This window comes from Salvia hispanica, chromosome 5 (genome assembly GCF_023119035.1).
Source record: "Salvia hispanica cultivar TCC Black 2014 chromosome 5, UniMelb_Shisp_WGS_1.0, whole genome shotgun sequence".
In the NCBI taxonomy this organism is placed as follows: Eukaryota; Viridiplantae; Streptophyta; class Magnoliopsida; order Lamiales; family Lamiaceae; genus Salvia; species Salvia hispanica.
In genome coordinates this window covers 3,324,692-3,346,367 of record NC_062969.1, presented here as the reverse complement: position 1 = coordinate 3,346,367, position 21,676 = coordinate 3,324,692, and the positions used below count along the sequence as shown (strand labels likewise).

General features: G+C 35.8%; 5 protein-coding genes across 7 annotated transcripts; 3 read left to right on the top strand and 2 right to left on the bottom strand.

Annotated features, from left to right (window-relative positions):
• The first annotated feature begins 1,848 nt into the window (after positions 1–1,848).
• On the top strand, positions 1,849–3,512 carry LOC125187530 (bidirectional sugar transporter SWEET2a-like). Its single transcript, XM_048084137.1, has 6 exons — positions 1,849–2,003; positions 2,343–2,379; positions 2,465–2,681; positions 2,745–2,903; positions 2,976–3,095; positions 3,168–3,512. The coding sequence occupies exons 1-6, from the start codon at positions 1,940–1,942 to the stop codon at positions 3,282–3,284; spliced, it is 714 nt and encodes a 237-aa protein (XP_047940094.1). The 5' UTR covers positions 1,849–1,939; the 3' UTR covers positions 3,285–3,512.
• A 1,520-nt stretch (positions 3,513–5,032) lies between these two features.
• LOC125190216 (transcription factor GTE11-like) lies at positions 5,033–8,811 on the top strand. 3 transcript variants are annotated; one of them, XM_048087450.1, is made up of 10 exons: positions 5,033–5,160; positions 5,695–6,649; positions 6,750–6,810; positions 6,882–6,943; positions 7,041–7,101; positions 7,188–7,259; positions 7,744–7,856; positions 7,977–8,043; positions 8,258–8,379; positions 8,481–8,811. In XM_048087450.1, exons 2-10 carry the CDS (start codon positions 5,756–5,758, stop codon positions 8,724–8,726), a joined length of 1,698 nt encoding a protein of 565 aa, XP_047943407.1. In that variant the 5' UTR covers positions 5,033–5,160; positions 5,695–5,755; the 3' UTR covers positions 8,727–8,811. The 3 variants fall into 3 exon arrangements, with proteins under 3 accessions (XP_047943407.1, XP_047943406.1, XP_047943408.1); XM_048087449.1 differs by having other exon boundaries at positions 6,882–6,961; XM_048087451.1 differs by lacking the exon at positions 8,481–8,811 and having other exon boundaries at positions 6,882–6,961; positions 8,203–8,341.
• An 83-nt stretch (positions 8,812–8,894) lies between these two features.
• Positions 8,895–10,491, bottom strand: LOC125190218 (eukaryotic translation initiation factor 4E-1-like). Its single transcript, XM_048087455.1, has 4 exons — positions 10,340–10,491; positions 9,968–10,127; positions 9,754–9,879; positions 8,895–9,101 (listed from the first exon to the last, which is right to left on the bottom strand). Exons 1-4 carry the CDS (start codon positions 10,489–10,491, stop codon positions 9,051–9,053), a joined length of 489 nt encoding a protein of 162 aa, XP_047943412.1. The 3' UTR covers positions 8,895–9,050.
• Positions 10,492–10,811: 320 nt separating this feature from the next.
• On the bottom strand, positions 10,812–12,536 carry LOC125190217 (codeine O-demethylase-like). The gene is made up of 4 exons (XM_048087454.1): positions 12,293–12,536; positions 11,973–12,220; positions 11,104–11,428; positions 10,812–11,026 (listed from the first exon to the last, which is right to left on the bottom strand). The coding sequence occupies exons 1-4, from the start codon at positions 12,512–12,514 to the stop codon at positions 10,850–10,852; spliced, it is 972 nt and encodes a 323-aa protein (XP_047943411.1). The 5' UTR covers positions 12,515–12,536; the 3' UTR covers positions 10,812–10,849.
• Positions 12,537–18,776: 6,240 nt separating this feature from the next.
• LOC125190427 (protein SRG1-like) lies at positions 18,777–21,600 on the top strand. The gene is made up of 3 exons (XM_048087743.1): positions 18,777–19,261; positions 19,677–20,249; positions 21,281–21,600. Exons 1-3 carry the CDS (start codon positions 19,019–19,021, stop codon positions 21,521–21,523), a joined length of 1,059 nt encoding a protein of 352 aa, XP_047943700.1. The 5' UTR covers positions 18,777–19,018; the 3' UTR covers positions 21,524–21,600.
• Positions 21,601–21,676: the final 76 nt, after the last annotated feature.

Sequence of the window (21,676 nt, the reverse complement as noted above, 5' to 3'; positions counted from 1 at the left end):
TAAAAATAGAAATGAACTATTTGTATAGAATGGATAAAAAAGAGAAAAATCTCCATTTTTATTGGATGAATGAAGTATTTATTCTCATGCTATAAAAAAAAAGTGACTTGTTAACGGAATATTTTAACATCTTGTGCCTTAAACACGAGGTTATAGGTCCATCCTTAATCACGTGAATTATTTGGTCGGTCTCCTACTACACTCAACTGATTTTTGGAACGCGGGATGCCTTGGAAAACATAAGATAAAGTGATTTGTTACTCTAACATTCTTGAATTTCTTATTTCTAAAATCTTATGAAAAATAGATTTTACTATTCATTCTCCATTGATCCATTCTAAACACATACAACGACACTCATTAATTCCTCAAACATGTTTAAAATATACTCCACTAGTACTAAAATAGATTGGTTGTATATTCTTAATTGATTTCTCGTCTCCATAAAATACTAAAATGCATGTAGTAGTTTTAATATTGTTTTTTATAAATAATAAAAGGTTAAAAATTTAATTACCAGTATAAATTTGAAAAATATGGAATAGTAGTAGTATATATGAAATCTGTTCAGAACTCATATGGTGGGTGACTCATTCATACTGTGAGGCAAACATGATTAAAAATTGGTTTATTTTACATTTCCCATTCCAAACTCATACTACATGATACCACTAATTATGGAGTAATTTACAACGTTCAACTATTACTGGAATTTATATAGTCGTGTGACTCGTGTTGGCCTAATCCGAATAGATCCGCATATCTGCTGGAATCTAAATTTATCCCGTTTGAAGTCGTAAATAGAAATAAGTTTAAAATAGGCGTAATTTATGATTACTTGGGGCCCCACAAATTCAGCAAGCTTTGCAAACCATATCAAGCTAACCATATCAAGCTGGCGTCAATAAATTAATCCAGCCATAAAAATAATTCGCCATTATTTTTATTTTTTTTCTAGCAATATGTAATATCGAACATCATTAACTTTGGGCATCACTCTTTGACTGTATTGGATGAGTATTCAATTTCAACAATCATAATTCATATAGTACGAGTCAGTTTGAAATATAGGAGTAATATCACGTTCTCATGGTAAATTTCATTTTCATACGTATACTTTAATCATTTTATTTCAGCAAGGTTATATTAACAGTGTTAAAGTAGATAATAAAATATCATGATTAAGAATTATGTTAATATTGAAAGACCAAACATATCAAACTTGAAATTGTACTATACCTAGTAAAAAAACACCTTAATTATATTATTGTTGTCTATTTTGATTTGCTTGCACTGTTGCACATATAGTGATACCGAAGTGCGACTATTAGCCGAATGTGGTGTGCACGATTTCCATGTAATATCATTCATATATGAATTATTCAATTTTTCAAGCCTTTTTTATATTTGTAGAAAAAAGACTAGTCAACCACTCTTATCATATTTTTAAAGCCACGTGATAGTGAATTGGTTGAAGAATATTATACCATGAACCATGTGGCCCGGTATATTAATCAAACTTGTGAGTTTAAACAATAATAATTGGTTACATTTATATTCATTTTTGTTTCCCTGACTATTTGCATATTTGGTAGCACTTTATTACTTACAACATGTTGGGATTAACAATAATTCAAAAAATCAAATTAAGAAAAGAAGTGAAGTCCAATAAATTTTTCCTATACTGTATAAATACGGAGTATACAAAACAAATTAACAATTTCCCACTTGAGGATATCAATTTAGAAAAATTAAGAAAGGAGCAGAAAATCGGAGGTGCCGACTTTCTTAGAAAAGTTCAGACATTATTAGAAAAGGCACGTGGTAAATAAGTGGCGTTGAAGCCAGCTCAATACTGGGCCCATCATCTTCCTCCATCAAGCACAAAAGGGGCTCAAAATTGAAATCGATTCCAGAGAACATTGAGAGAGGGAGAGCCATGGCTGAAGGTGGAATGTCTTCTTCACCTTATTCAATTATCAGCGAAGGAGCTGGAGTTGCAGGTCACTCTCTCATTTGAATCCACCCAAATTCTGTGTTTTTCTTCTTTCTCACTTTTTCATTACCCCATTTATGAGTTGCTCCTATTCGATTTCGACGGTTGCCGTTTTAGTTCACTTTCCAATTTCTTCGCGCTTTATCGCAAAAAGGGGCAGACTTCACTTTTCCTAATTCCCTCTTTATACAAAAGGGGGTCGCTTTACTCTTGCATTCTTATTTTAGTAGTTTTCATATTCTCAATGAATCTCAATTAAAGAGACAAAAAATCTTCTTGGAAGATTCAATTTTGGCTCTGATGAAGTTTACGATTGTTCAAACTGCTAAAAGATCTGTCTTTGCAGGAAATATATGTGCTTTCGTGTTATTCGTATCGCCTATGTAAGTGCTAAAAATCCCACATTTGAAATTCGTTTTAACTAAGGTTTAATTGATGTGTGATGAATTGATTGCACTTGTGTTGCAGTCCGACATTCAAGAGGATCATCAGAAACAAATCAACGGAGCAATTCTCGGGGCTGCCTTACATCTACGCCCTCTTGAACTGCTTGATATGCCTTTGGTATGGCACGCCGCTTGTCTCTCCCGACTTGATCTTGATCGCCACCGTCAACTCAATCGGAGCCCTTTTTCAGCTCGTTTACGTCCTCATATTCGTAGCCTATGCAGACCACAGGAGAAGGGTATAATTCAATTCATCTCTATACTTGTTCAAACAGTTTTAAGTGAAAAAGTTTTATTTGCAGCTGAAGATGGTGGGATTGTTGTTGGGAGTGTTTGCTTTGTTTGCTGTCATTGTCTCTATTAGCCTCTGCGTTTTCGAGCCACCAAACCGGCAGCTCTTTGTTGGTTACTTATCAGTGTTTTCTCTCATATCCATGTTTGCTTCTCCACTATTCATCATTGTGAGTACTAATCACCTCATTTTATCTGTCACTTGCTACATTCTTGATTAACTTGCATTTGATATTACACAGAATCTGGTGATAAGAACAAAAAGTGTTGAATACATGCCATACTATCTGTCTCTTGCTACATTCTTGATGAGCATTGCTTTCTTCGCGTATGGAATGCTCAAGCACGATGCCTTCGTCTCTGTAAGCCTCTTCAAGCTACTTCATACTATTACTAGATGCATCTCTAACCTTTTACCACCTGCAATAAATCAGATTCCTAACGGGATTGGAGCAGTTCTTGGGATTCTTCAGCTGGTGCTATACTTCCATTACAGCAGAACTAGCGCACAAGTGTCGAGAGCGCCTTTGCTCGAGCCATACACGGCCTGATCTGCTGCTCTTTGTGAGAGCCGAGAAACTGGCCTTAAATCTTGATGTCATTCTTGTTAAATTCCATCGATTCTTTATCCCCTTTTGTGTAAATTGGTGTGATGTGAGGGAGGTTTATTGTGTGTGAGTGAAAAAAAAAGGAAATGCAAATTAGCAGAAGTTGTTGTTCATCAATCAATGAACTATGTATTTTTCAATGACATGCAGTGCGAAATTCTTAAAAACAAATTGTATGGTTTTCAATCCATATTTTCTACAGTTAGTCAACGTTGGGTCGAAGTATTTAAAAGGAGATAATAGTAAGGTTTGCTTACAGCCCTTAAATGTAAATACTCCACTACACATCTTATAATATAGTGCTACTATAAAGTGGACATCTTGAATGAGACAAACTAAAAAGGAAAGGTGAAAATGAGACGAAGGTGAGCGTCATGAGAAAAAATGCACAATATGATAATGATATACTCCACTACACTACTTAAGTCGTTTTACAGGTCATGAGAAAAATTAGAGAAAGGATTGTTACCTTACATAATAATTTTGATAGTATGATAATGATATCAATTTTCATAGGCCACAATATATATCGTCATGATCAACTGTTATGTCATACGGTGAGCGTCATCTTGCCACTCGAAGAATCTTCTACTCTCCATAAATCATACTCTATCAAGAGTCATAGGTATCGAACCACATGAAGGAAGTGGTTATTTAATTCGAAAGCAAGTAAACTGGGAGGTTTTGGATTGAAAAACTAAATTAAAACAGAAATAGAACAAAAGAAAAAAGCAAGAGATTGAGAACATTGCTCCTAATATGCTCCAAATGGGAATTAACTTAATGAACCATTAAACTATGGATTATAGATCAATCTAAATGAAAATTCGAATAATCTCGTTTGTTCTACTCACATTGAACATGTTCATAGATACTTGAATTTCGTGTCAATTTGCAGTTGGGCATAGCTCCACTCGAGTCGAGTGGATTCTATACATAATTGATAGTCACTCTGACTTTTGGACACATTTCCACTCGGTCGAGTGGAACATTCTGACTTTTTATAAAGTTCGTCTTTGACTTCCGACTTTGTTCTAACTTCATTTTATGTCTCTTCGATGCTTTATAATAGAAATAGTCTTAAATTGGTTTTAAATATGTATACTACCAATAAAATTTGACGGAACAAAAGATGAATATTTGCTTCGCATCAATTCTCAACTACTCCCTCCGTCCCACATAATGTTACCCAGTATTCCGTTTCGGGCCGTCCCACATAATTTTAAACACTTCACTTTTTACCATTTTTTGTAGTGGACATTCCACTAGTTCATTCATACTCACATTTTATTATAAAATTAATCCTTTAAAAGTAGGATCCACCTTCCAACTTTTCATTGAATTTCTTAAGACCCGTGCCGAGTCAAAATGGGTAAAATTATGTGGGACTGAGGGAGTACAATTTTTCTCACACAACCTTTTCAACTCATAAAGGTATCTAAATATTTAAAGTAAATAATCCAGAACACTATTTATATGGAAAAGGTTCTTGGACGTTGTAGTTTCAACCCACTTATCCCATTTGGAAATTTCGAAAAATAAGATAAAAACCAACTTTTACACTCACAAAAAGAGAACTAATATAAAAATGACCACATAATAGATACCGGCGAGGATATTCCATACTTGGTGTGCAAGTATAAATATTTACCCCTAAATTTTAGGAGTATTTAATTTTAATTTATTTAACCCTCAAAACCGAACTCACACACGTTTACTTACAATTTACGCAGCCGCCTCGCCTCAATGCCGCCGCCGCAGTGAATCGTCCTTCGACTTCGAAGCCTCTTTCCGGTCTACCAACGAACTTCTTCAGCATGTAAGTATCAACGAGAAACCTAAACTTTTGTTTGTGGCTGTTAAATTCTCCAATTAGGTTTTTTACTGAGGCTTAATTCTTAAGAGTTTGACTTGCGTGTGCCCTAATTTCAAAATGTGTGCGATGAAGAGAAGCTTCAGGCGGACTATAGATTACCATAGTGTGCTTGTACGAATAGTGTGCCGTTTAATTTGAATTGAAAATCGATATCACCCAATTTTTCTCCACGCTCCTTGAATTTTTGTTTCGTGTGATTGTTGACGGTTCGATTTCTTGCCCGGCCTTATGTTTATACGTGTATATATGTTCTGGATATCTTTGAATTTATAATTGCTTCTCTTTTTCGGTTTCTCGAGTTCAAAATTTTGCTCTATCGTATTTTCTTTTGCCGACCTTATGTTTTGGATGCTTAAGAATTTATGAATCATGATGATTGTGGATGCATACATTATGAAAGTTGAACTTATATTTTTTCTTGTGTGAGACATGATGATAGTGTTTGAATCCTATAATTCTGTTGTTTTCTCTCCCCAGTGTAACTGAAGCGTACAATTTTATGGCCGAGAATCAAGCTTAAACAATATCCTGCTACCCGATGCACTTCACTGACATGGTTGCTGAGAATAAGACAGGTCTGAGTTCATTGAAGTTCAAAGTAACTACCAAAGGTATATGGAATGTAGTAGAAGATAAGTTACGCGAAGGCACTGATGGGCCTCATATGTGTCCTGTGGAAAATGTTATGGTGAAGCCATCTACGCCAGTGAAGTCGGGCACGCGGAGGCCAGAAAGGTCTCTTGATGGCCAAAGGTCAAAAAAGCAAAAGATGGAGATCCTAAAATGTGAAGGCACTAAAAGGCAAAGAACCCAAGTTTCTTTTGGTGTGAGTAAGCCTCCTGAGGCTAATGTTCCATCGAAGCCATCAATGCTAGTAAAATTCGGCAAGCAGAGGCCAGCAATATCTTCTGATGATCAAAGGTGGAAAAAGCAGAAGTTGGACAGCAATTTAAAACTTGAGTGCACTAAGATTTTGAAAGCATTGATGAGTCATAGTTTGGCACGGGCATTTAATGAGCCAGTTGATCCAGTGAAGCTGAAGATTCCTGATTACTTCGAGATAATAAAGAACCCAATGGACTTGGGGACAATCAAACGTAAACTGGAGAAAAATATGTACTCTGGTGCCAAGGAATTTGCTGCTGATGTGCTCCTGACTTTTGAAAATGCAATGTCATATAATCCTCCTTCACACCAAGTTCATTGCTGGGCAGAGATATTGGATGGTTATTTCAGGATGAGGTGGAAATCAGTAGATGCAAGACTGAAGCATACCAACAAAAGTTATGAAAACACCAGGAAAGTTCTAGAAGACAATCACCAAATTTTGAAGCCAGTTGGTCAGATGAAAGCTCCTGTGCCTGAAAAACTTGGCAACTCAAGGCGGATATCACTAGAGGAAAAACAGAAGTGCAGATCAGGTCTTGTGCAAGTAAGTATGCTTTCCTTCACTGAACACATTTTTATTGCTCCTTTGTGCCTTCCACTTTCATCAATTTGGCAGTAACTGAGTTCTTTGTTAATTTGAACAGGCCAAGCCTGGAAAAACAGCACTAGTTGGATGCTCATCATTGAGCAGAACTGCTGACAAAGGTGCAGCAGAATCATGTTTCTGCTTTATGGTTAACTTTAGCATCTAATTAACCATGTGTATAATTGCACAGTGCATTGTAGTCAACGAGCTTCGGCATCTGCCAACCTTGGCCAATCAATTGACTCCAAGCCTGTATGTCAAGAACCAAATGTTGGTGCTCGTTTAAGTTCCTTTGGGAATGAGTTTGTGTTTAATTAGTGCCTGATTGGGGCTTTTATTTTAATACCAGGATTGTGATGTCAAATGTACTTCAACATCTCTTGCAAACAGCTCTGTTCTAGGTTCAGATGGTGAGCTCATTTATTGCTATTCTTCTTCATGTTCCCCTTCCAACGCTTTTAATCATTGAGATCTAATGTGCTTCCAATGACTCTAGGTTGTCGGGTTGTTCCAAATGAAGAAAAAAGTCCTTGTTCAACATCTGCAACTACTACTGAATCTGGTGAAGGTAAGCTTTCCTGTATGTTCAGCTTTGCAAATTTATTGATATCTCAATTCTGATGAACTAGTGAGGAAAACGTGAACATAACTGAAAAATATCAGAGAAATATTGGATAATTCTATGTTTGTTACTATGTTCCAGAGTAATATGGATTTTGTATTATGTCTTGAGTATTTGATGAAAAGTCTCTATAGTATCGGGGCCCTTCTTTCTTATAAGAATGACACTCTTTAATGAGGCTTTTCTCATTATATACAAGTTTATTACATGTGGACATTTTGTTACATATCATTATCTCATACTCTTTTATTCCCAATTTCTAACAGCTAAGCTCAACCTATTCCTATAGGATGGGATCATTGTCTTGTATAAATAGATGATTCTTAACCATGTGGACTTCGTTTTATTACTTGCATATTTGAACACTATTATGAATAGTTGTGTGCTTCCCATTATTGGTTGGGATATGAAGTATTTTGCTCTTATATAGGCTGGATGGCTGATGTCCAAATGTCGCCAAAGAAGGCCTTGCGGATTGCAATGCTGAAAAGCCGCTTTGCAGATACTATTTTCAAAGCTACACATCCGACACCTGTGAATCATGTACATGATACATTCTGTTCTCTACTCTGTAGTTTAGTCTTGTTATTGATTAGTTTGCTAGGAAGTAGTAGTAATTATTTATGATTGGTTATGCTGAATATTGTGTCTTTACTTGTCTAGGATGAGAACTCTGATATTTCACGAATGCAACAAGAAAAACTGCGCCTGGAGATAGAACAGCTGAAAGGTGATTTCAACATCCGTATATCCAATTTATGATCTGAATGCACGTGTCACTGTTATATGCTTAATTTTTTTTACTTAAGTAGATTGTGCTTCGATTTGCTATATTAATCGCTGTTCACCTACTCCGTCTCATTTTCTCCATTTTTTTTCTTTTTTTCAGATGTATCTTTGTTACGCTTCACCATTTATCTGACCTAGTTCTATTGGTCACACAGAGAAAACCAGGGTTGAAGCAGAAATCAAAGCTGCTGAAGAGGCCTTTCGAAGGAAGGAGTTAGATGACTTAAGGATGCGTCGTGAGAGAGAAAGAAAAGCTGCAAGGATGGCATTAGAGAAGGTACACAATTCGTTCATTGAATAATAACAATCTGCCAAGCAATTGATCTGTCTTTCTTTTCCATGTTAGCTGATGTCGAAAGCTGTCAATTGTTATTGCAGATGGAAAAAACGGTTGAGATCTATAGCCCTCCAAGTCTGTTGAAAGATATGGATGTCCTGTTTGGTCGGTATCCAAATCCAAAGTATTTGCAGCGATTTGGCTTGTACTTGAAGGAGGAGTACGCGGATGAATATGAAGATGAAGATGTCAATATCCAAAATTCAGAGTCTTTGAAGGAAAGCAGCTTGTACGTGAAGGAGAAGTACTTGGAAAAAGCTGATGCTGAAGAGGGAGAAATTTTGTAGTTGTAGAATTGAAAACAAACCAAGAAATTGTTGAGTGTATATACATTGAAGATTTTAATCTATAAAAAAGGTCATTCGGCATCGATTCTACGATCGTAAATAATTCCAATTGAATGCTTAATCATTTTTACCTAGGGTGACCATTTGAATAGGAATTTGTATTGATGTGTAACTATACTGTTAATATTGGGTTAAAACTACTTTATATGTACAACGAAAAATTAAAGACATTGATCATCTCAGGAGAGGAGGTACTGAACTCTAGCTGAACATCTATACACCAAAAAATGAAAGAAATGCTGGTCTCTCATTGAACCCGATAAGCTACACAGTATATCGATACTTGGCTCCCCTGCCAAACTTCTTTGCATCGTCCTACATCGTCAAGATAGGGTATTAATAGTCGAGGAAAACTGAGGTACCGTATTAGCATCAACACGACTAAAAGGAAAACTTGCATGGACTATGTAACCAATGGTTTCTTTGTAATCCAGATGCTTCTTCCATTCTCTTCCAATACTAAGCTGAACACTTAAGGAGAGAGACTGAGAAATCACTGAAAACCAAACAAACATGATTTCTAAAGCAAAAACAAAGGAAGCACAGCAGTGTCTCTATATTGCATCATTTTTTATACACTGTCTAAAAGATAGGCCAAGGGCAGCCAGGACAGGAGACTATGACACATCCTTTAAGTGATCAACATCCATCAAAAAGCTCTAATTAATCATTCAACACAAGAAAACTATTGAACAACATTTTCATGATAAAAGCACCCATTTCCACAAGAAAACTATTGAACAACATTTTCATATAAGAAAAAACTCTTGAACATAGTTTATAACAGTTCCAACTGAGAGAGAAGTTTCTGGTTTTCAATCATATCACCAAGAATCACAAAACAAAACAATCACATTCTAAACATTACAGAATATAGAAATAAACCATGTGATAAACCTGCTATCTTACTTATAAAACCGTAAAAGCAATTCAACAGGAACCATTGGGGTTACATTCTCAGACAAACCTGAAAATCTTCATTGGCAGCATTCTTTGTCCATAGAGCAATTTCCTCGTGCGTTTCTCTAATATTCACAACTGCCCCACAAATTTCATCTCCATAGTGAAACTGTTCACCGATCATCGCAAGCATCTCCAAGAAAGAACCAAATTGTAAATACAATTAAGATGGAGGAAGAAATTTATACATATATGTTTAACAGAGATAGATTGAAGCATACCGTGTAAAGCCAAAAATCGTCGTTATTATGCGAGTAAGTGACAGTCCATTTCCCCCCTTTCGCACAAATAGGATGCTCCCTCTTCGGTTCAATTCCATGTTTAAAACAGTAAAGGGATTCAAATCCCAGGTTGCTCGGAGAGTGTTTGACTTTGTAAACACTACAAATCAAGAAAAGGAAAATCGCAACGTTGGCATGGTTCACAAAAACACGAATAGCAATTAATCGAAATAACAAGTGTTTCTATTTCCACAACTCACATTGAATTGGGGGAAAATCAGATGAAAAACTAATCGAAAATTCAATCATGCAATCAACCAAGATCAAAACTAAATTCATTTACTGTATTACTACTTTATACTACTAATTTACCTCCATAAATCTTCAACGGTGGAGAAGGTGTTGATCTGGCGTCGCCACGCCTTATTCGAATTTTTGATCGGATGATCCAACCAGAGTGTCCAGGAATGTTCCAAAGGATGTGTCGTCGGCAGGGGTGGCATGGCTTCCGCAGCGGCGTTCATATCGCCGGCGATGATCTCCCCTCTCCGTCGCGATTCTTGTTCATCTCAGATGAGTTCTTTAATTCCTCTTCGCTGACTGATTTCTCACTTTCTTCAACTACCGTTTTTTCTGTTTCTTTCCCGCTAATTTCTGCAGATTTTGTATTTGCAGTGAGAGTAAACGCTACTCTTATATATAAGCCCATTTAAGGCCCATTATGAGGCCCATCTAAATCCATATTCGTAGTTTTTGGGCCGAATAGTTAATGTTTCTAATTTTAGGGAGAAAAAAAACTAAAATGATTCCAAATTTCCAATTGATGTAGCAATTTTTTTAAAAAATTATTATTATCTGAAAAATTACAAATGCATTATAACTTCATATAATGAAGGAATGGCGCCTGAAAACCGGCGGCCGCTTCATCAACATCGATGGCGCGGGACCCACTTCGGCTTCGTATTTGCAGCTGAAAAACATAGCTATTGCCATTCTCTCGCTCTCGGAATTCACGGTTGCCCTGTGCTCGATACTCTTATAAACTCCATTGCTAACTATCTGTGATAGTTAATAAATGAGATATTTAATGACGAACAAATGAAGCAGAATTATTGGCATTAGTCAATATAACAAACCTCAAGGATGTCTCCTATATTGACGACAAGGGCGCCAGGCAAGAATTGGACGGGGAACCAGACTCCGTCCTTCTTGACCTGGAGGCCTTGGACGCCGTTAACTTGGAGGAGGATGGTGATCCCGCTGGCGTCCGAGTGTGGCGTCAGCCCCATCACCTTCTCCGGCTGGGGGCACGGCGGGTAGTAAGTCATCCGCAGTGACTGCATCCCGTCGTTGAACATCTCCTCCGCCTCTGTCTCCTCCATCTCCAGAGACTCTGCCATCACTGCAAATATTGCTTTCGACAACTTCTGCAGCTCAGAGATGTACGCTTCTAAGGTTTTCCTGCATAGAGTTGTTCAAGCAAGAGTTCGAGGAACAATGAAATTTTGTCAAATTCTGGTTTATTCTGTGACTTTAAACACCAAAAAAAATCATAAAGTTTAATTTCTATGAAATTAGCCCGTGCCAAATATTTTGTACTCCTAGTTTTTCAATCAGAAAATGTTACTTTTGTATGAATAGACAACATTGTTTAACTCATCGACAGTGAAAGACTTAATTTCAGCCGTCGTATCCAAGCTTAAATTATTTTTTTCCAGTTGACTTTTAATGTTGCGGGACGTGCTAGAATTTGACTAAAATCAATAAATTTTTCAGCAATTTGGTCAAAGACTAATAATAAACGACTATCAAGATGCTACAGTTGTGAGATTGAAAAAGTCACAAATATAGTTTGGGGTGCTTGAGCTCAATCAAGCACCCCTAGATTAAAAATAATATGGTACGTGTGTTGACCTAGTGTAAGGTGATTAATGCCTGAGACCTGGACTCAAGTCTACCGTACCACGACTTTTAAATTTCATTTATAAATAAAAAAACGTAATACCTAAATGATGAAGGGAGCTCGGGGAAGAGATGAGGTTTGCGGAGATGGAGAGGGTTGGTGATCATGTAGAATCTGTCCGACCAATCAACTTTTTCATCGTCACCAACAATTATCTTTTGACCGTAGCCTTCAACTTCGCCATCCTTGATCTTGTATTTCAACTTCTCTTCCAATGGAAGGTTGTAGAATTCTTTGATTTCAAGCTTCATTTTATCCATCAAGGAAGTGTCCACTCCATGATTCACTAGCTGCACATATATATTGAAAAATAATTATATGTAGGAAATTAACAAAAAAAATTTGCATTAAAGTTTGAGAACCTGAAATATGCCCCACTCTGAGCATGCTGAGTGAAGCTTCTGGAGTTGTGATTTTTTTGTTTCTTCGCGGAGCAAACTTTTCATGTCAAGAACCGGGATTCCTACGTCTGAGGAAGAAATTTCCTCAGACGAGTGTGGAACCGCGGCTTCTTGATCAACAATGAACCGCGTTGGGATCTCATGAATTGGCTTCTTAACCATTTCTTGAATGCTCAGTTCCATTTCTAGCTACCTCAAATCAAGATTAATTATATGTATGTATATGTGTGTGTAGTTATGTGTTCATGGTGAGATGTGGACGAAGTATTTAAAGGCATGTAGTAATTTTGATTTTGTGAATCTTGAAATTATTAATTTAGGCATGACACTGGTCTGCATTATTAGGAATAATATTAATAAAATTAAAATATATGATAAATACCAATATATTAAAAGAAGAAAATGATTAACCACGTCAAACTATGATTTGATTTCGAAAGTTGCTGTAAAATATATATATATATATATATATATATATCAACAACTGGATGAATTGTATATTAATATGTCATGTGCATGCAGTTCATGGGTTCAATTAATTAACATAAGTATCTGAAATATTAGGCTGGCATAGCAATTTAATATTTTAAGGTTGATTATGGTGTCGCCGTTTAGCACTCAATGTTAAGTCACACCATATTAACTGTAAAACATGTATTTTTTTGGGCCAAAAAAGTCGTAGTAAAACCACATGTTACTAGGCTTGATTCAATATTTTCGTTGATTCTTTACTCGCTGCTGGACCAATTTAGGGGATAACTTTAATAGCTTGGTGAATACTACTACTATACTAGAATGATATGAGTTGCATTTGTTTGTAGCTTGGCGGAGAGATGTTCAAATCATGATGTTCCAATCATTCAATAGAGAATCAAATATGTGTTCATTACCTTCCTTGGGTCCACTGTTTTAAATTATCGGGCTGACCAGTTTGGTCACGAACCGATTACTTGTCCGGTCCTATTCACCAAATAAAACCAACTAATTTTTTCTAATATTCAATGTATAATAAGATATATTTAATTATAGTATTTATTATTTACTCCCTCTATTGCCATTTATAGTCTCATTTGGATTCGGAATGAGTTTTAAAAATTTGTTTGACGTTGTGAAAAAAAATGAGAAATTGAGTTAATGGAATATTTTTACATATAGACTGAGGTTTTTGTTAAAATGACAACACCTTTTAAAGTGACACTGTGACACCACGTATCCAACAATATTATAAACGCTACACAGCAATAGTATAAACGCTACACAACAAACTATAGATTGTTGTCTAGCATATTGAATATTGCTGGCCGAGAACAAATTATTGTAAATTGTTGTCTAGTGTATTAGATATTGCTGTCTAGTGTATTGGATATTGCTGCCGAGAAAATTTACCCTTGAGCATTTTTTATGATTGCCACATGGCAGCTGATTATTCGTCTACGTGTACAAATGATTGGCTAGAAATGATGGTATGATGCTACTTTAAGAGGTGTTATCATTTTAACGCACCCCTATAGACTGAACCACATCTTATTATATAATTATATAATACATAGTATTTAATTATATATGCTATAATATTCATGTCCAGTAGTTTGATACGAGCATATTTCATATTTTGTTTAGATATTTTAGGGATTCACATATCTTTTCCATATCTTTGTTTTCTTATTCATTAAGTTAGTTATTAACATTATAAATAGGAGACATTGCAATCATTTGAAATCAATCAAGAATATCAATATTATTTTATCGTTCATTGGCTTCTCCAAAGTGAGAAAACCGTCTTGCTTGACGGGCGAGTCGGGCACTCGCCCGCGACAGATATTTATCGATCGCCGATCTACGGACGCCGATCAGCCCGATAAGAGGTTTATCCTATCAAATTGGTGCTTTCATCCCGAGCTCACCCTCCAAAACACCGATCGAATCACAACTATGTCGCTGCCCGACGGGAATCCACCGCGCACAGCAACTAGCCACGCCGATCGAAGCATAGCTACGTTGTTGCCCGACGGGAATCTACCCGCGCACAACAACTAGTTAAGCCTTCCCACCATCTCGAACCAAAGCTGTGCCCTTGCCCGACGGAAGATGTTCCGCGCACAACACCAAGTTTGGTTGCCGAGTCCCGCCTATCCGCCGAGCTCTAGCCGCTAGACAACCCTACTTCCGCAGCCCGACATCACACCGCCAATAGCCCGCCAAAGCTGATGTTTTCGACTCTCTTCATTGTGTCGAAGTTCCCACCTTGAGGACAAGGTGGATTTCAACCGTGGGGGAGTTGATACGAGCATATTTTATATTTTGTTTAGATATTTTAGGGATTCGCATATCTTTTCCATATCTTTGTTTTTTTTCCCATTAAATTAGTTATTAACATTATAAATAGGAGTCATTGTAATCATTTGAAATCAATCAAGAATATCAATATTATTTTATCGTTCATTGGTTTCTCCAAAGTGAGAAAACCGTCTTGCTTGACGGGCGAGTCGGGCACTCGCCCGCGACAGATATTTATCGATCGCCGATCTACGGACGCCGATCAGCCCGATAAGAGGTTTATCCTATCAAATTGGTGCTTTCATCCCGAGCTCACCCTCCAAAACACCGATCGAATCACAACTATGTCGCTGCCCGACGGGAATCCACCGCGCACAGCAACTAGCCACGCCGATCGAAGCATAGCTACGAGTTCCCACTTTGAGGACAAGGTGGATTTCAACCGTGGGGGAGTTGATACGAGCATATTTCATATTTTGTTTAGATATTTTAGGGATTCACATATGTTTTCCATATCTTTTCTTTTTCTCCACTAAATTAGTTATTACCATTATAAATAGGAGTCATTATAATCATTTGAAATCAATCAAGAATATCAATATTATTTTATCGTTCATTGGCTTCTCCAAAGTGAGAAAACCGTCTTGCTTGACGGGCGAGTCGGGCACTCGCCCGCGACAGATATTTATCGATTGCCGATCTACAGACGCCGATCAGCCTGATAAGAGGTTTATCCTATCATAGTTGAACCGATCCGACTAGCTAAACTGTGAATCAATAACTTGTCGATTTGCTTACTAGTTCGGTTTTTAAATTATTGCTTAGGTCTTTAGCCGCTCAATTGCTATTACTGTCCAAATGAAGTTTACAATGATCTGATAAATGAAGGATATGATGATTCTCACTAAATACTACTTTAGTATTTCTTTGATGGTATTTGTTAAATTTAATCCATCTCATGACGCGGATAAACATGAAAATATAAACCAAATGATTGAACAATTTCACTCCTTTACCCTCTGCGAGAAGTTACTTTTTGGAGGTGGGAAAACATAAATCAAATAGCTCATGCCCAATAGGATTCACGAGTTAGAACAATACTAGCTGAATACCATTTTCCTTTTTACAATAAAGCTATGCAACCAAATTTTGTACTATCAAAAATTGGTTTATTTGAAAAAAATGTAATTTATTTATGCATTTAATTAAAAAGTATAAATATATATATAGTATAGGAAACGTTCATAATATTATGGTATTTGTGTATAATTTTTTAAATTTTTTTGAATCATAAAATATAATTAATGCATATTTTAGTTCAAATTTAAAAAATAATAGAGAAATAATTCAAATATAAAAATAAAAAATTAAAAATGAGGCCAAAAACTAATAAAGTGTTTTTAATTTGTTAACTAACTATATTTATTATTTTAATATTTAATTAACACATTAAAATATTAATATAATCTTGTTTTGGTTGTACAAAATTTGGTAGTTTATCGTTATTATTTTCTTTAACCATGTAATTAATTACTTATAAATTAAGACGATCATCAATTCTATTTGTAGCAGTCGTATGGAGGCAGGTGTTACATGTTCTGTGTTACTTATGTCAAATTGACTTAAACCAACTTTTTGTTTACTTATTTATTTTAATTGTAGTCGTTGTCCTCTCCTTTTCTTCATCTTCATCCAAATTTCGTAGTAATTAATAGCACTGGAATATAATACTATTTTATTTAAGTTACGTTTGGTGAAAATGGTATACACGATGGATGATCTATTACTTCATTTTAGGGACCAAAGCATTTAAATTTCAGCTGCCGTGTGTCAAAGCGTCATGCTGATATTAATTAAAACGGCTGATCATATAACCGCAATAAATAATGCTTTACCGATTTTTTTTTCATTTTTCTCGAGGTGATATTTTGTTCCTAATTGGCCTAAACATTTCTGTTTTATTTTATATATATAATCTTAGAACTCATTTTTAACGAGAGAACTTAACAAACGCTAAAATAATTTCTTTTTAGTACCCACCAAGAAAATGTACCCACACATCATAACTTATGATTCATAAGAATACAAAATTGAATGGCCAAAAATGGTCCTCTGTTGTTATTTCAAACATATGTATAGGTTCTCCCCTCTCCATCTATAAAATCTACGTGAGTATCATTTATAACATCGATCTCGTTTATCTCATGTATTTATTTTGAATTTGATACTCTATATATTTTTTATTATGCCATTAAATTTACAAATTACTCACTTTTGTTTGTTATTAATATTATAATTAGGTCATCTTATGTTATGCTATAAATGAATAAATTGAGTTTTGATGACGTATTTTGTAAAATTAATGCTAAAATATAAATGAGGCAAGTAGAGTACTCCCACTCTTCTTTAAGGCATTTATGCATATTTAACACATAATTATATTTTATACGTTTGATCGTGTAAGTACAAAGTAGCCTACTATTCTTCTTACAACTTAAGATTAAATTGATTCTTACACTTAATTTAGTTTATAGTATTAGTATTTTCTTAAGAGTTGTTTTATATACAGTGGTTCTCCTATTTTTGGCGAGTTTGTTAATTGTTGGTGGAGCAACTATTTATGTTAAAACCGTTAAAGTCACGAGTTGTCGCAATATGATCAGCACCAGTGGCGGAGGGAATTAAAAAAAGGGGGGACGGTGGTTCCCCCAATTTTTTTTTTCTTTTTTACCACTATTATTATATAATTTTATTAGTAATGCATTTTACAAAAATTTGCAAAAAATAGCTATAAATATTGAAGGAAGAATCATCTAAGAAAATAAATCAGAATTTAAGCTTGCTTCGGCCTTAGAGAGTGTACTCAAACTTGCAACTTTTTATCCTTCCGATTTTTCAAGCATTAATTTGAGGTCTCATGATTGTCAACTTAATATATTCATAGAGGATATGAGAAGAGATAATGGCTTTCAGAATTTGCAAGATCTTAGTTCTATTTCAATGAAGCTTGTTGAAACAAAGAGGGATGTGGCTTACCCCTTTGTCTTTTTGCTTATCAAGTTGATTTTGATTCTTCCGGTTGCTATTGCAAGTGTAGAGAGAGTATTTTCTGGAATGACGTTTGTGAAGAATAAGTTGCGAAATAGAATTGATGATCAACCTTTGAATGATTGTTTGGTAACTTTCATTGAGAAAGAAATGTTTCTACAAGTCTCTGATGATGATATAGCCCATCGCTTTGAGGAAATGAGGAGTATTATTTTGCTGCTATTTTCTATTTTGTTTAGTGTTATGTAATTATTTATCATACGACTCGTTACTCGTACCCCCAGATGACAAATCCTGAATTCGTCACTGATCAGCACTAAGAGCATGTTCAATTGTTCATATTTATCGTTTTCCCGCAAAATTCAACTACTCATATATATTCATGAAATAGACAGCCTAGCTAACATTACCAAAAAATAGTTAACAAAACTTATCGAATACAGATTATACAATCAATTAAATATGTGCATGGATATGACACTTTCGTTAGTAACTTCATTTTAAATTAATAAGCAAAAAATTACTCCCTCCCTCACAATTTGTTACCATTTGACTCGGCATTAGTTTTAATAAATGTAATAGAAAATGAGTTGAAAAAGTTAGTGACGAATGAGTCCTACTTTTATATTATAATAAATATGAGTGAAAATGAGTTAATAGAATGTGGGGTCTACTAACAAAAATGATAAAAATAAAAGTGACAAATCTTTAAGGATGGACGAAAGTAGAAATAAGGAACAAAACATTCATTAAAAACTTTATTACTATATTTTATCTACTTAATCATTTCTATTACTAATTTATATCTGTCCCCAATTAAGAGTCACACTTTTTCATTTCGGTCCGTTTCCAATTAAGAGTCACACTTCATTTTTACCATAAATAGTAAGTAGGTCCAACATTCTACTAACTCAATTCACTCACATTTTATTATAAAACCAATATAAAAAAATGGATCACACATTCCACTAACTTTTTTCAATCTACTTTTCTTTACATGTCTTAAAACTTGTGCACGATCAAAATGTGACTCTTAATCGGGGACGGAGGGAGTACTCGCAATGCATCACTGCATAAAACCCCACACCGAAAAGAAATGTTCAGTGAGACGAAGACAGTATTGTGCAGTACTGTAACTATGCTAATTTGGCTTCTAGAAGGTTAGGTGGTTTGATTTATTTAGGCAAGAAGGAAATTCCAAAAATACAAACACCCACAGTCATAGTATATATCATCGCCGGCCACTACGATTACGTGTTCCTTTTGGCCTTATTCTTCTTCACCTAACAAACCAACCTTTCAACTTAATTTGCTTCCACTTATCTACTCTCTGTGTTTGTCTGTAAGAGAGAGATAGAGAGAATGGAATCGCTAGGGAGCTCGCTCAAGGTGCCCATCGTCCAAGAACTCGCAAAGGAGAAACCGGCGGCTGTTCCGGCAAGATACATTCGCAGCGGTGATGATAATCTCACCCTCACCCCCTCCCATCCCCCACCTTCGTCTCACATCCCTATCATCGACATGCACAAGCTCTTCCATCCCGATTCTTCCGATTCCGAGCTCACAAACCTCCACACTGCTTGCCAACAATGGGGCTTCTTCCAGGCACGTTCCATTTTTCTGTTAATATGCCTTGAATCTGTATACTTTGCCATTAGCCAAATGAGGTTCTCGCTGGGGGTGGATGCATCCCCGGCCCGGCCTGACGCTATGCTATGTTTCTTTTTAAGGCCCTAATTGTTATATTGCGCATAGCCCCCTGTCCATGTGCCTATTTATATAGAAGTATGACAAATAACTCTATAATTCAAAAATAATCTGAATGCAATTTGTTTTCCTTTTCTGCCCGTCGACGTAGCCAACACAACGTTGGACAGTTGGTGAACCACGTAAATCTGTACCTCTTTACGTTTTTGTTTGTCTCGTTACACAATTATTCTATTCTGTTACAATATTTTCCCCCAAATTTCATATCAAAATCAATTACTAATAATTTCACAATTTGATCAATTTGTTACAGTTGATCAATCACGGAGTGGAAACGTCGACAATCGAGAAGATGAAGTCGGAAATCGAGAATTTCTTCAACCTCCCGGCGGAGGAGAAGGATGAATTCCGGCAGCAGGCGGCGGACGTGGAGGGCTACGGCCAAGCGTTCGTCGTCTCGGAAGAGCAGACGCTCGACTGGGGGGACATGTTCTTCGTGACGACGCTGCCGGCGCATCTGAGGAAGCCGCATTTGATTCCGAAGCTTCCGGCGGCGTTCAGGGGTGCGATTGACGGCTACGCGGCGGAGGTGAAGAGTCTGGCGATGAAGATTTTGAGGTTTATGGCGAAGGGTTTGGGGATGGAGGTGGAGGAGATGGAGGCGCTGTTTGATCAAGGGGCGCAGTCGATGAGGATGAACTACTATCCGCCGTGTCCGCAGCCGGAGCTCGTCGCCGGACTCTGCCCCCACTCGGACGCGGTGGGGCTGACGATCCTGCTGCAGGTTAATGAAATGGAAGGCCTTCAAATTAAGAAGGAGGGAGTTTGGATTCCGGTTTCGCCTCTCCCGGATGCATTCGTCATCAACATCGGCGACATTTTAGAGGTACTACTCTAATATAATTTGTTTTTTCCGACAAACTTTACGAACTTAAATACTTGTTTAATTTTTTCCACCAATGACAAAATCCGACTACATTGTCTTATTTGTTATTACATCGCACTGAAAAATGATAGTGGTAGTGCGTGTAATTACAAAGTCTCAAGAATCCAGATATGGTTATTCATTTCATTTTAATATAGGTGGATTTTGTTATTAGTGAAGAAATTAAATTTTAGAAAAATTTCATAATATTAGACATCAATATCACTTTTAAAAATAACCTTAAAGTATAATTGCAACTATTTCATGACGAAATATCGGATCACCTACATATAATATGGTACTATCTCCATACTTAAAAATAGAAATTTTTAGAATGACAAAAATTTTAATCCATAATAAATAAAATATATAAATGTAAATAAAAAGTGATTGAATTACTATTACTAAGTATACTTAGAGTCTCGTCTTATTAGAGATATAAAAGTTTTTTAAAATAACAAATTTATAATGCTAATTCGAACCAAATAAAAAATAATCTATAGTAGCATCATTTTTAAAGTACCTGAGTAGTATTATTGACTTAGACTTACATATAAATGGTAGATTTGGCTAAATATATGCATTAAATGTATTGGCAAATCGTAAATATAATGCATTAAATGTATTACCGAATTGATAAATACTTTTGTACAATAGTGGAGTACTATATAAGACGTGGATGGAGATATAAACTCAATTTTGTTCTCACATTATGTGATTTCTTTTACCAATTTTATAAATTGTAAACAGACTAAAATTTAGCTAAAATTAATAATTATACACTCCCATAGTACTGAGTCAAAAAGTCAAATTTACATTTAGTTTCGTTATTATTTTTAGGAAATGAATCATATTCTAATAGTAATTCATTTGTCATATTTTATTAAAAAATACAGTGGAATTCTTATTTATGTAACTTTTTCAACTTACATACTTACCCCGGTCATTGCATATTTCTTAAAATACATGCCGAATTAAATTCGATTGTGCAGATTATAACGAACGGTGCTTACCCGAGCATCGAGCATCAAGCGACGGTGAATAGGGACAAGGAGAGGCTTTCGATTGCCACATTCCTCAGCCCCAATCTAGAATCCCAAATAGGTCCAGCGGCAAGCCTTGTGGGCCCGAAAACTCCGGCAAAATTCAAGAGTATTGCTACAGTAGATTATTTCAAAGGATTGTTTACACAGGAGCTCAATGGAAAGTCATATCTAGAAATCATGAGGATTTAGTTAGATTGATAATAATCTTATTGATATGCTACATTTTCAGAATATTGAATATTAAATAATGCTGTGTTGAAGTTAAACATGTTTTATGTGCATGGTACTTGGACTGTTTCTAGAAATAAAATGTAATGAAATGTGATTTTTTTTTACGATTTA

Coding starts and splice junctions, on each gene's coding strand:
- LOC125187530 (XM_048084137.1), top strand. CDS start 1,940: ATGGCTGAAGGTGGAATGTCTTCTTCACCTTATTCAATTATCAGCGAA. Junction 2,682..2,744: donor ATGCAGACCACAGGAGAAGG/GTATAATTCAAT, acceptor TTTTATTTGCAG/CTGAAGATGGTGGGATTGTT. Junction 3,096..3,167: donor AGCACGATGCCTTCGTCTCT/GTAAGCCTCTTC, acceptor GCAATAAATCAG/ATTCCTAACGGGATTGGAGC.
- LOC125190217 (XM_048087454.1), bottom strand. CDS start 12,514: ATGGAACTGAGCATTCAAGAAATGGTTAAGAAGCCAATTCATGAGATC. Junction 12,221..12,292: donor CAGAGTGGGGCATATTTCAG/GTTCTCAAACTT, acceptor ATATATGTGCAG/CTAGTGAATCATGGAGTGGA. Junction 11,429..11,972: donor GAGCTCCCTTCATCATTTAG/GTATTACGTTTT, acceptor AACTCTATGCAG/GAAAACCTTAGAAGCGTACA.
- LOC125190216 (XM_048087449.1), top strand. CDS start 5,756: ATGCACTTCACTGACATGGTTGCTGAGAATAAGACAGGTCTGAGTTCA. Junction 6,962..7,040: donor CTGTATGTCAAGAACCAAAT/GTTGGTGCTCGT, acceptor TTTTAATACCAG/GATTGTGATGTCAAATGTAC. Junction 7,857..7,976: donor ATCCGACACCTGTGAATCAT/GTACATGATACA, acceptor TTACTTGTCTAG/GATGAGAACTCTGATATTTC.
- LOC125190427 (XM_048087743.1), top strand. CDS start 19,019: ATGGAATCGCTAGGGAGCTCGCTCAAGGTGCCCATCGTCCAAGAACTC. Junction 19,262..19,676: donor AACAATGGGGCTTCTTCCAG/GCACGTTCCATT, acceptor AATTTGTTACAG/TTGATCAATCACGGAGTGGA. Junction 20,250..21,280: donor ACATCGGCGACATTTTAGAG/GTACTACTCTAA, acceptor TCGATTGTGCAG/ATTATAACGAACGGTGCTTA.
- LOC125190218 (XM_048087455.1), bottom strand. CDS start 10,491: ATGAACGCCGCTGCGGAAGCCATGCCACCCCTGCCGACGACACATCCT. Junction 10,128..10,339: donor ACCGTTGAAGATTTATGGAG/GTAAATTAGTAG, acceptor CTTGATTTGTAG/TGTTTACAAAGTCAAACACT. Junction 9,880..9,967: donor ACGATTTTTGGCTTTACACG/GTATGCTTCAAT, acceptor TCTTTCTTGGAG/ATGCTTGCGATGATCGGTGA.